We start from the raw sequence: 13,874 nt of genomic DNA on the forward strand, positions 1-13,874 counted from the left end.
TAATTAAGACTGAATCCTTCTAAAGATAAAAGTGATTCACAAAACATCTTAGCCCTTAAGAGGGGTCTTAAGGTGAAAAAGTGTTAAGAGTGGAGAGGAGGACTTTGAAGAGGCTTAAGAGTTCCTTAAACAGAGAGGCAGAGAGGAGAAACATCCTCCAAACTGACAGTGAGCTGTTAAAACGCTACAGATTAGATGGAGCGGACATAATGTTTGTGCTTGACCTCATCTTAAACGGCAAGACATACCATCGCTTTTCACACTCCTGACTTGTGCACATAACCATGAGGATGGAAGTGCTGTGCTCTGTCCTCTCATGTCTGTCTCTTAGATTGTACCGTAATAACTGTACCGTAATAACTGGGCTGAATTTTGCTCAAAGAACGGTTTTTCTCTCGTCAGCTAACTGTGCTCAGAGTGAGCTTTGCTGCTCTGTCCAGTCTGGTCTCTGCGGTCTTTCACCTGTTTCTATTTAGTTTGCAGGTAAATCTGCTCCAACCAGGGCCTCTATGTAACAGACAGCAATCACAGAAAGGTGATAACAGCTGAGCAAGTAGTCCCATGTTAATATCATATAGGCTGAATTACATCCAAGTCATTTGTGTTGATGATCACATCATCATTTGAGACAAGAAGACTTCGCGTCGCTGTTCATTCTATGCTTTTTATATTATTAGGAACATACTCTCATGTTTTTCCTGTCAACCAATCACTTCTCCCCAAAAATGCTTAGGAAGGGGGTCAACCACGCCTCCTTACTTAGATCAAACTTTCAGTCTGCTCCTTCAGAGTCGCTCTGAGAAAGTTCTTAAGTCACTTTTAAGCTAAGAGTCCTTACTAAGGCTAAGATGAGGGGATTCTTAGAATCTTTGTGAGTATGGACCTTTATATCTTTGACACAGAACAGTGAAGTTTTAGTTTTTATTCCAGAGATCTCTCAGTCAGCCTTAAAGAATAACCTCTAATGATCTAAAGCTACAATCCCATTGGTTTCTTTTAACAGTCTGATGATCACAAAATTAATGTTCTGTTATTAATTAACCAAAACTGGTTCATCGCTAACTGCCGACAGTTGATCCCGATCAAAAGTCATCCTCCTTCTGACCAAACAGCACCTAAAAACACACACAGCACTCTGAAATTACAATTCTAGTCACAAGATCAGTTCCAAAGGGTCGGCCGTACTGACTTTTATACTGGCTAGTAAATGCTAGAAAATGACCCACCAAGATTAATCGGACTATTTACTCACACAACAACAAAAAAACTGGTCTGGTCAGCAATAAGCAGTAACCTACTATTTTATCATAAGACACTCTTAGAAGAATTTTCACACCAGACAAATAATTGCATATTGGAGATAGTGTATCATAATTATTCATAATTTCCCCTGAAAATAATATCACCACGAGTCGAAATTTCTACACTGCAAACAAACTAATTACAGCTAATGAGAGTCAGATGAGCAGAGGGAAGCCTCAGCGAGAGCTCCAGTGTTGCTCAGCTCACCGCAGTGGAGACACACAACAATGTGCAAGTGGAAACTATCCAGTAGTTTTACATTCGACTGTCAGCTGGTGTCTGTGTAATTACAGCAAGAGGCCGACATCAGACGGAGCAGACATGTTTTTCTTTATTAGAATCTCTTGGAATGAATTGCAAAAGAATCTATGAAGTATCCATATATTTGTTTTTGCTTAGACATAATGCGTCTCCCTGCTCTTTATCAGAATGCAAGTCTGTAAGGTACAGTTGGTGCAAAAATAGTTGCCATATGCAGCTGCTACCAGCAAGCTCTGTGCATCTTTTTAGTAATCAGAACATGTTTTGTTGGCACTTTAAACTGTATATTTTGTTTTATTACATTGGTCAGAAGGCAGGAAACTATTCTTCCCCAACGTTTGGTTTGGGGATGACCTAAATATTGCTTTGTAGCCTTTTTAGCAGGAGAGATAACAACAACAAAACAAAAGAATAAAGCATTTCATTAAATTAGAAAAATCACCACTAATATTTTTTACATCATGTCATATCACCCTGTCCACATTTAAAACGTCTGACCTGTAGGTAAAAACTTGAATAAAGATTCAGTAGCTGCAGACGGATATTTTTCCTCTTGAAAGATGAGACACCATCATCTGGACAGCAATCCAAATGACCAGTATGAGACTAATAATAAATAATCAATAGTGCTTTTGTGTTTCTTCCAGTGGAAATGGCTTCCAAAAACCATTGTTTGAAATTTCACAGTATTATACTGAGATTTCTGAGAAGAAAAAATCCTCTAATCTACCAACACCCCACGAAACGTCACAGAAGAATCCTTTAAAATGCCATGAGGATATATTTTTTATTTCTTTTCTGTTCAACAGCTTCTCTGTGGACAACAAACTCTTAAACACAACCTTTTCTGTGAACTACTGCACTCTATAGTGTGTGAAACTACACACACAAGGTCAAAATATTGCTACAGTTCAAACACAAAGAGTGTAGTGTGGCGAGTGTCATTGGAACAAAGAAGGTTGGGCAGCATCAGGACATGCATCAAGAGCACCTGTAAGCTCTGCACATTTAAATATGTTTTAAGATTAAGATTTACTTTATTAATCCCCGTAGGGAAATTAAGTAAAAATGCAGTATGTTTGGAGCATCTGTGGCTTCATCTCCAGATTTATAGAATTGTACAGAAGCTCAGCTTGACACTGTACATCAAGTGGCAGTCTGTGGCTGGAAGCAAAAAAACACACAAGTGCTCCGCCGAGAGAACTTGGTTGGCCTTTGTGAAATAAAATCTGTTGCTAAGTTACAGGAGTGCTGAGTTTTCTGGACTAAGAGGCGGGTGCGTCAGCAGCAGCAGCAGCCGTCTCTGGAAAAGGTGCACAGCACCTCCGAAACAGCTGCATCCACTAAGTGCTCGCATCCAAAAATACAAAGCACAGAAACAGCTTAAACTATATGTCATTGTTTAGATGCTGATTTAAAGTTTTCCAGAGAGTCGCTTCAACTTTTAGTTTATTCAAAAGGAGGAGAGCTTTGTGAAGTAAAATTAAAAGCAAGTCCAGGAAGAGGAGGGATGCTGCAAAACAAGGCAGGTAAAGGAAAGGAGAGGTGATGCAGACATCTGGTTTGGATTTCCACACATTACAAGCAACGAGCAATTCAATTACACAGGCACAAAACCCTGTTACAACTGGAATCCTGCCAACTAGGACTGGTCCGCTTACATGCCCTCCTCTGGGAATTTAGGGAAAAGTCAGAGAAGAATGGAAACTCAGCTTTTCAACCGCCGACAGTCCCAGAAACAAGCTCAGGAGGCAAACCGAGGAAGAAACTCAGGAGAAGACTTGTTTAAATTCAACCAGAGCCGGATCAGACTTTTTGTTCCTCCACCACACAGTGACAGATTTGCAGAAGTGATGTAAGAAGGGAGAGGAAGGCTGGCTTTATACCTTTTGTGGGTCCAGGGAGAGCTGTGTGACGTCTGATAAATTGCCTAAAGTGGCGTCAGCTGGGGCAAAAAAGGAAGTGTGCAACAATTAGAGAGAAATGAGCTCACCGAAGCTTCGCTTCTCTGTGGGAGGCTAACGGCTCAGGGCTACATTAGCTGCTACAAGCATAACAAAATAACACAGGCCAAACTCTGAACTAACTGTGTGAGTGTTCAACTGTGTTGTGGGTAACGTAGGCATCAAGAAAGACGATCATCTCAGGCTCTGCTGCGCCGACTGCGACGCAATCTGACACACAGATAGCAGCAACCAATGCATGTGTGCTGCACATAAATGGCTGCAGTTAAATGCCGAGCTGGACCAATAGGGAAGATGGCTATAGGTCTGCAGTCAAATGCATTCCACAGTGCCAATTTGCCAGTTGAAGTGTGGGATGGACTTCATAACTGATGACTTAAACCCAAACATTTCTTTTACCCTTTCTAACAGGAGTCAAGCTGAGTGTTCGAGTGAGCCGCAGAAAGAAAAATTGGGCCAAGCAGGAAGTGCCAAAACTGCAAGTGACTACTTCAGGGTTCTTCCAAAGGTGATTTAATCTCCACAGGTGTGGAGGCATACAGCCTGGTACAATAGAGACCATCCTCCTTCATGACAGAGTTCATTTATTTATTAATTTAACTCACCTGTAAAGCTAAAAAATGTTTGATTGACAGATGAGTGAGGTCACAGGTCACTAGCCATCTCCAGCAGCTCCACTAAACTCTCTTCACCGTGCCAAGACTCAGGCATGGATCAGGCAGTGCCAGGATCGTTTAATTACAGTCTTTGCTACATCCGAGAAATTTGAGGTTATTTTGTGTTATTTTTAACAACTTCTAGGTCATAGGGTACAGAAACAAAGGCACTGAATTGTCAGACTTCATGTAAAGATTCATTAAGATTAAGATTTACTTTATTAATCCCATTATTTAATCAATCTCATTGATGTAGCACATTCACTAAATTGATTTTGGTCATTTAAACAGTTGTGTGCACTGTGCACAAGGAAATTAAAATGTAATATATTGGATTAGAACATGCTCAAAATTAAAATCAATCTGAATTAACTAAATCAAGGAAAAACAAATTTGATCAGGACCTCTCCAGTGTCAATCAAATGATTCTGGAAAACTTCCTGAAGCTACAATGAGCCACAGGAGTACGACACTTCCATGCTGTGATTAGAGATGCATCATTTACACAGGGAGAAAAAGAGTATTGAAATCTATTAACCCACAGTTGAATTTACACCAAAACAATGATGTCACTTGGTGTCACCTTTGTTAAAAAAAATTGTTTTTACACTAAATGTCCCGTGGTAGCAGTGCACACAGCGTTCTGATACGCAATAGAGTGTTAGAAAATGTTGCAAGGTTGACTCATTGTGTATTTTTAATCATTTTAAAGGAATTCAAGATAAGAAGCAATTTTCTGCCAGCCCAACCATGTGCTTCATGTCATGCCCCACTCTCTCTCTCTCTCTCTCTCTCTCTCTCTCCTTGCTTTCTGTCTCTCAGCACTGTCCCTATCAAATAAAAGCTCCAAAAATACATCTTCAAAAAAAAGGAACTGAACATATTCCTGGGAGAACCCGCCTAAGAAAACGCCATTATCCCAGAGGCTTACGAAAACATCAGTTGTCTAGCTCAGCAACAAGCCGTGTCGTATGTAAACAGGGGAGAGCAGATATGCTAAAAACAACAGCATGGCGAGGAAAGAACAACAAATACAGCAGCTCGTTCCCACACACTCACATCAGCACATCAAATGACAATGTGGCTTGTGCAGAAAATACAAACAGATGCGGGGTCACATGCCATTCACACAAAAACACTAAACCATCAGCCGGCTTTTTGCTTCAATAACCAAACATCAGATCCAAAAAGGAAACAAAGGGATGAAGAAAGTAAGAGTCCTACATCCTCTCCGGTGTTTGACACATTCTTTGTCTCTGCTGATGTGACTGAAGAAGCTAAACTGTACAAGCTGTCCGTGTACTGTCATTGAGTTATTTTTCAAAGTGGTGTCCAAACTATGTGTTCTCTTTCTAAAGTTGGACACACTACAGATGGCCCAGATACACTGAAGGACACGCACGGTTAAGCAGCAGGATGTGGCCAAAAGTATGTGGACAGCAGACAATTCCCACCCATGATTCTGCTGCTTTAGTAGCCACTACTGTTCAGACTGTTCAGCCATAAGAAGCATCTCATTAGAGAGAGTAGTACCACAGTCTCTGACATGTGTACATAGTTCTGCTTTTTTAACCAGCCTACCTCTACACAAATATGCTGATTTATCACAATTTAGGCAATACAGACTCACATAAATATATAAGAAGCAGTGGTGAGTGCAGAAATGGCCGTAAGCTGTCACTGTGACAGATAATTCCAAACACAAAAAAGCAACATAGCCGACTATAAATCAAAACCTATCAAGGGTTTACAAGGGGTTCCCAGGACTCCTGACTGTTAACCACTTATATGTCATGCATTTATTTGCAGATGAGTGATTGTGTGTGCAGTGTAATACAGAAGCAGTGTCCTGCTGACGGGGTTGCACATCAGCCACTGTGTCGCCTACAACACAACTTTAGAGCTGCAGTCATTTCACACATATACAGCTGTAATATTGTTATAATTTTGCGTAAATGTAGTCACTACTGGTAAGACTCGATTTCATGCAGCAGACACACACTACAGATATCTGTTGTAGGGAAAGTAAAGTAAGTAAAGTCTGTTTAATCGTAATAATTCTAATTTGCAATTTACTCCTGGTGATGTCCTGATAATTTCAGGGCTCCTGTAAGACCTGCCTCCATAATATGGTGGATAAATGTTCAGCAAATACTGAAAACAAGTTCTTTATAGAACTTCCGTTAGGTGTACTAAAACAGGAAAGGGCCTTCAGTGATTCGCAAGTGCACCATTGTCCAAAATGTCACCGTGGCATTAAGCTTTCATTAATCGGCTGTGAAACAGCTTCAGGGAAAGAAAAAGTGGTATTATAAGATGACAAACCTTCCACATACTTCCATTTTTTTAAGGAGGTCCTTAAGCACCAATAACATTAAGGGACAGCTGTCTCCATTTTCACTGAGGTCTTTATAGAAGCACTCGGTGAATGCTGGTAAAGAAATTGTTTATGAGCAACAGTAAAGTGGGTCACACGCTGAAACACTCGGGTAGCTGCGAGAAACTACGAAGTTTGAAGTCACACATAAACACAAGAGAGAGTACAGCGAGGGGTTAATAACACCAAGTTGCAGATCTCACTCGGCAGACTGTGCAATTAAATGCGTACCTTTAAATAATGGTGGAAAATGAAACCCATTTGTGCGAGCAAATTTATTACAGATAAAGTCCACGGGCCCTGGAGAGATGTTCTGAATGTAATATTGATGTTGTAAAAATACTACCAGAGGCATTTGGATGTTATGAGGAACGTGCAGGCTCAGCAGCACATTAAAACTATTTCCCCTGAAACCAGCAACTGTAAGCTTATTACAAGTCCACAAGTAAAGCAAACAAGCAGAAATTCGTCTTTCCTAAGCTGAGAGCAAACATGTTTTTTCCTTCAATAAAACAACTTCGAAATCCTATTTTAGCCGGCGCTTAAGTAAAATCACCCCCCCCCCCCCTCAGAAGTGTCCTTTAGGGCAGGTTATGAATTTATATCATCTGTATATCTGAGCTGATACTTAAAACCATAATAAGTACAATCAAAATAAACGTCAGATAAACATCCTCCAGACGATAAATGCATAAGGGAATTAGTTAAATAAATACCATAAACAACAATAAACAGCCACAAATAATAGCAGCCATAATGTAGCAACAACTAACTATCTCTAATGAGGTTAACATGTGGCTGGCCGCACAGCATGATGGAACAAAGACTGTCATGTAACAGAAGATGTATGAGTGTGTACATTCCTGTTTAGTAAATACACATCAACTTGCATTAGATGAGTAGTTAAAGAGCAACAAGTCAATAAAGTTTGTTGAAATTTGGAGCACATGCAGCCACAATAAACAGCTTACAGCACTGAAAATATGAATAAAAAGTTAGTTTTGCTTTTGTTTAATTTAGGCTACTCTTCCAGGACAAACTAAGACCTGGTGGAGGTTTACACAGCATCACTACTACACTAAAACCTGCTGCTCTTACTTAGCCAGTATGTGACTCCACCAAGGTGCACTGTCCTGTGATGGTTTCAGTAATCTCAGTCAGACCTGGTCTGGAGGCAGACACATTTAATGGCTGTATCCACGGCCTCTGTCATCACTTCCCAAGGACTGTGTGTTTTATTTGTTGGACATGATGTTGACACACACACACACACACTTTTGGAGAGCACACAAACTGACTTAAGAAAATTGCATAACTTCACCCTGAGTGAGGAGGCAGTGGGGTTCCTCTTTGGACTGCGCATGCCACTGTTGCTGGAACCTTTTTTTCAGCCACAACACTGCCCCAGACACACACACCACAGCCTATTTATTAATTACTACTTATTACAACTGCTTGTTATCCTGATTAAGCCTGAGAAACAAAGTTAACAAAAACAAGTTGCCCAGTAGGAGTTAAGCTGTGAGGTAGGTGCATGTGTTTCCTGTGCGTTTTTGCGCACAACGAATGCGTAAAAATGCCAGATTTGTGTAAGCTGTTTATAAACTTCAACATACCTGTTTCCACAGGAAGATGTCCATTCCGTTTAACATCCAAGAGATGGCCACGTGGATGGCGGAAAGAATAACTCCAGTGATGACCGCGGCGCGCATCCTGACGGGCAGCAGAGTGTAGATGACATGGATGAAGAACACGGTCCACCAGATCCCCTCCGAGGCACTTCTAGGCTGTACAAGCAGTACTCCGATCACTTGGATCACCAGCACCAGCAGGATGACCACATAGCACACAACCCACATGTGGTCCTGGTGAAACCCGTTCCTGTTGCAGACTACCATGAGTACGAGCGTGAGGAAGATGGCCAGGGAAAACACCACCACGTACGTTACGCTCGGACCTGCTGTCCCACCGGAGCAGTGAAAGCCCAGCATGACCGTGAAGACCAGCACGAGCACTGCCATGAGCATAGTCAAGCTGCTCTGATTGAGACGGAAAAAGTAGCGCTGGTAGAGCCGCTCCAACTTCTCCGACTGGAATTTCTTGGATTTGAAAATGTGCATGACGCTGGTGCAGCACGCCACTAAAGAAAAGTTCACTTCGGGCATGACCTCCTCCTCGTCGGTCCTCGACTTGACCCTCCTGTCTACCAGACCCAGCTCTACAGATTTGGGTCTCACCTCGCCGTCTGGACGTTTAGTAGACGCGCGGTTGTTGTCTCGGCTCTCCTCGCCATGGTCCTGCCAAGCCGACCTGGACCTGAAGCCGACCCTGCTGACGGTCGTGGATGCTCGCCCGGGCGGCCGGTGGTCCAGATCATCCTCCTCCCTCCACCGGCTGTTAGTCCGTGTGAGCTTCTTGCGCGGGGATCTGGCCGAGTATGGGTACCCGTTGGCCACAGACTCTGACTCTCCCCAAGCTGATCTGTGCTCGGTCCCTCCCCTCAACCCGGGCGCACCGACTCCGGGTGGGCTGACACTGTTTGATCTGGACATGGTGGAGGAGAGGCAATGACAACGCTGTGGCTACAGAAATAAACACTACAAGAAGAATTTAATAATGTCAGGGAACTATTCAGTCCCAGTAGAGAGGCGCAATAAAAGTCTTTGATAAGCTGGATTTCCCATCGTTGTCTGTACTGTCGCCGCTTTAATCTCCACTTTTAGAGGCAAAACTTCTTCTTCAAAAAAAATTAATCACCTGAAGCAACAATCAGGAGGCGTGAAAAGCTCTGGGAATAAAAACAATTGAACATGCGCAAAAGTCACAGGGGAGCCAGTTTTCGCCACATAAGGAGGGAACATGAGATCCAGGTGGATTTGTCTCTACATCATTGGGCCCAATTAACTACCATCCATGAAGAGGTTGCACGGCAGCGCGGGCTGAAGATGAAATAAAACCATTACACAACTCAGAGAGTCCCCAGAGATCATAGCGCAGCACCATCAATTACGCCGTGAATCCGTTATGTCTGCGGACATGTTTCCTGCTCTCCTGTCAACCGATTGTAGACAGAAAAAAGACGGAAGTGGAAGGAAATAAAAAGGTGATTCCCATGCTTGCAGCAGCTTTTATTCAGTCCCATCAAGTCTTTATGCACCTGGGTTGACCAAACCTTTCATCCTGGGCGGCAATGGGAGCCTCGCGTTTTGGCCAAAAAGCATCATCATCATCATCATCATCATCATCATCATCATCACGATCCTCTCACACTTTGCAGTGATCGGAGCGGAGAAGAAGAACTCAGCCGCTCCTCCTCCTCGTCCTCCTCCTCCTCTGGCAGTCACACAAGACAGCTGCTTGGTCCATGGTTAGACTGTGTTCACCTTCAACCTGAACGCCAGAATCAATGTCCAACAACAGCTGTCCATCACTGCTCACATCCCCCCAGAGAGAGAGAGAGAGAGACACTCCTGGTTTGATTTTGCAGCCGCACTCTGCGCACAGTGAATCCGCGGCGGTGCAGCGGCAGCATTTTTTCCCCCCCGGTGCGTCTACCCGGTGTGAGAGTGCGCTCCCGCAGCCTCGGACGATCCGCTCGGTGTCTGTTCGGAGCGTGGCATCATAACATATTTACCGCTGATTGCTGCTTTAATGGTCATTCAACCAAGTGTGCTTCCTGTGGTCCGCCTCTCCGCCGCGCTTCCATTGGGGAAAGGGAGAGGGGTGAGTCACGCTCTGACGCGCTTTCATTGGATGGCGGGCTGCTCAATCCAAATCGAAGGCTGCGCGAACACCACCCCCCCCCGGCGCTTTCGATGAATGGGCGGGTCTGTGCTCACAGCTGGATAGCCCACACACACACACACACACACACACACACACACGCACACACACATGCAATCTTCCAGTGGACCCCCTTTCTTTCCAAAACTTGGTCTCAGAGCTTCAGAGCTTTCACCTCTGTCAAAAACAATAACACAATATTTTATGAGTTCTGATTCATATCTCCAGACAGTCAGGGGTCCAAAGATCCAAACGTGTAGGGTGCCATGTATCCATAGCTGTGTATTTATTTTATATCTTTGTTTTAAAGACTGTCTCTGGTTGGCGCTGGGCAGTGATTTACATATGGGGGGGTTGGGGGTGGGTGGAAGGGTGGGTGGGGGAGAACATTCGTCTCACACATTGTGTGCTAATGAATGTAAACTGGAAGCATGTGATGGGGAGCCTCATGTGTTTTGCTGTGACCGGGCTCACTCACCTCCAGCTGAATTCCCTTTGCCCTTTTTGGAATTCATCAAGGGTGAAACAGTGTTAGCGGAGAGAACAGGGGATTCCATTCAGCGCCGTCCTCATCAAATAAAACAGGAACTCAGACATAAATCAGATACAAACTGATCTTGATCCAAGTTGTGTAACTTATTTTTTTTCCTGCTTGTCTTATGACCACTTGTTTGCTTGCTCTCCTACACACACACACACACACACACACCCATGACAACTCATTGATGTTCAGAACAGATAACAGGAGACAACCAGAGCACATTAGAACACAAAAAAGGTGAAAGCACAACCTAAAGGTGGAGGAGGGGTCCTGTTTGCACCTTAATGCTTTACATAAGCATGCATCCCATGAATGCACCGCTTCCTGTGTATCTCCATGCATTCCAACAAACGGTCTACACAGATGTGATGTGGCTAAATTTATCATGACCACCTACATCACCGTGCTGCCTGCAGTAATTATCCAGCTGTATAATAAAATGTCACAGTCGCTGGAGTCATTCTGCATAATCTGGCTGATAAAGCTCAAAGTAAAACAGGCTCTCTTGCTCTCACAGTAACATTAACAGTCAGTGCTACTTGAGAAAAAAACAATCTAAATGCTGCCCTGTTAGTGTTAAACAGGCTTCATCACAGAATATATCACCATTCAGTTAAAGGCTGGAAACACTGATGACCCTCTTCACACGTTCAGCCGGCAGCAGAGCGCTCTGTGGCAGAGATCACAGTGCTGCCTTTTTAAATGCAGGTCTGTGTTTGCTGCTCTTATCTCAACACTAACTTCATGTGATGAAAACACACAGTTAAAACAGCGTTTCACACTAATTAAAGAAAAGCAAGTCTGTGCCAGAGCACTGCTGCCATCATCTGAATGTGAACTGCAGTTTTATTTTCATGCACAGACACATGATCTGATCTCATTAGCATGCGGAAACAAAGGCACAAACCCTGTAAAGGGCTCGTTCACCCAAATTAAGGACAACAAAATCTCAATATGTACTTTTATCTGTTCTGATCCTCATTAACTGATGTTTGAATTTAGTTGATTTATAGTTAATTCATCGTTGCATCCTTATATATCATAAAGAATAATGAATTAAATGTTTTCAATATTTCAATATTTGTCATTCTTAAAGTATGTTTTTGTTAAAAGACAAAAAGATCTTCATAGGAAATGTGTGCATGTTTAATAAATACAAATGATGTGTCTGTTTTTAACTATCCTGGCTTAGAGTGTTGGTCAAGTGGCTGGCTGTAGTTTAATAAAATAGAATTACACATAAACACTTAACCAGAAACGGCCTTTTAAAAAGAGACTGCAAGTGAGTTTATGGACATTGACTCTGGAAGTTCAATAAAGTATGCACTGTGAAGTGTTACTATGGGGATAGTACTCTAGATTCCAGCATTTTTGAGCTTGAGTACACAAAATGTTTCTTTAAATAAATCTCCAAGTATTATAGATGTAGTCAGAGAGGCTATATGTATTTTTTGCACCCTTTTCCTATCATAACAAGGTAATTTCAGGGTTAATTGTGGCACCAATTATGCTCCTATTCCCTTAAAAATGTTTAAATTTGGACTCTAGACTCCCCTCAGGATAAAGTATCTATCCTGTTCATCCACAAGATGATCGTGCACATCCTCTGCATGCATCAAATGCATCAAACACATTTGCATTAATGCAGAGCTGATAGGTACGGATGTTATATTTTGGTGTGTGTGTGCTGTTAAACTGTACAAGAGACAATGTCTCCCACCTACATGCATGAGTGAGTGAGTCAGCTTACATTAAACCATCCATTTTCTCCCCAGAATGATCAGCAGGGCGTCAGTGTGTCACTGCATGAGGTATATTCGAAGAAAAAGCTTTCCATGTTATAGGTTTATTGTAAATATATACTTATTATTCATACCTGTACAAAGTCTGCTGGCCCCATGCAAAACATGTGTATCAAAACTTTATTCAGTAGAACCAGGTCTGCAGTAACATATGCCATGCTTCTTCTTTTAAATGTGGGTTATAACACAGATCATCATTCCAGGCATCCACATATCTCCTCTTTCATGCAGTTTTACAACAAGCTGCACTTGTGCTCCTGCAAGACATTCGTCCCATATCATGCTCAACCAGTAATGGTGGAAAAAAAACAAAGGAGCACAAATGCAAACATATGACATCCACCCATCCGGGTGCTCAGCTGGCTGGCTGGGGAGTAAGATGGTGACGGCAAGCAGGAGCTGGGCAACTTAATTTGTTTTGTGACGCACAATAATGGATGTTAGCTTCGCAGCAGCTGTAACCTCTGAGGGATTGGGTCCAATTGAAAAACTTTGTGAGTATAACAGTCTTCATGTTAATGTCGAGATGGTTGAGATTTCTGCCTCCACCTCAGAAAGACAATGTTGTTTATAGTGACTGGAACAATCAGAAATACTGACATAAAGAAAGAAAAACATAATTAGCTCAACACTGCTGGGTTTTTATCCATACTCTATTGAATTATTTTTAATAAGAGATGCAGAACTGCACTGAGAATGGAGACAAAAATCTCAAAGATGTGGTTGGATATCTAAAAAAGAACAAACCAAACCAAAGACAGAAACAGAGGAGGATTAGATCTGGGTAATTTGACCCTTTTGAGTGATTTTGTCTTAATTTCTCAGCCTTGGAGGTTGATATTTATGGATATTAATATTATTTTTCCTCATAATTTCGAGTATGTTTGTAAGCAGTGGTCCTAATCCTCTTCTGTGCAAACAGATTTAACTGAATAATGTTTGTAATTTGGCTTTAGGTTGAGTCTTTATTTTTGCTGCAGACACTAAACGCTTGTTGTTTAAATCCTTTTCAACAGAGCAGCTACAACTAAAAAAAAAATAATATTACAATAAGCACTCCAGGATTATCCACAGAAAAAAAACAAGCTTTCCAACAATGAACTGCAGCTCACATACTTCTATATAAATAAACCATGACCACCAGGTTTATGCATCAAAGTACAGTCGACTTCACTGTGTAAAGTAAGA

General features: G+C 42.2%; 1 protein-coding gene across 2 annotated transcripts in view; it reads right to left on the reverse strand.

Moving 5' to 3' along the window:
• Positions 1-9,112, reverse strand: part of adcy5 (adenylate cyclase 5) — a 69,353-nt gene extending 60,241 nt beyond the window's left edge. For both annotated transcript variants that reach the window (XM_028393542.1, XM_028393541.1), the window contains exon 1: positions 8,177-9,112. In XM_028393542.1, coding sequence (XP_028249343.1) covers positions 8,177-9,112 — 936 coding nt within the window. The remainder of the gene's footprint in view (positions 1-8,176) is intronic.
• Between the last annotated feature and the right edge of the window lie 4,762 nt (positions 9,113-13,874).

Source organism: Parambassis ranga, chromosome 21, assembly GCF_900634625.1.
Source record: "Parambassis ranga chromosome 21, fParRan2.1, whole genome shotgun sequence".
NCBI classification, from domain to species: domain Eukaryota; kingdom Metazoa; phylum Chordata; class Actinopteri; family Ambassidae; genus Parambassis; species Parambassis ranga.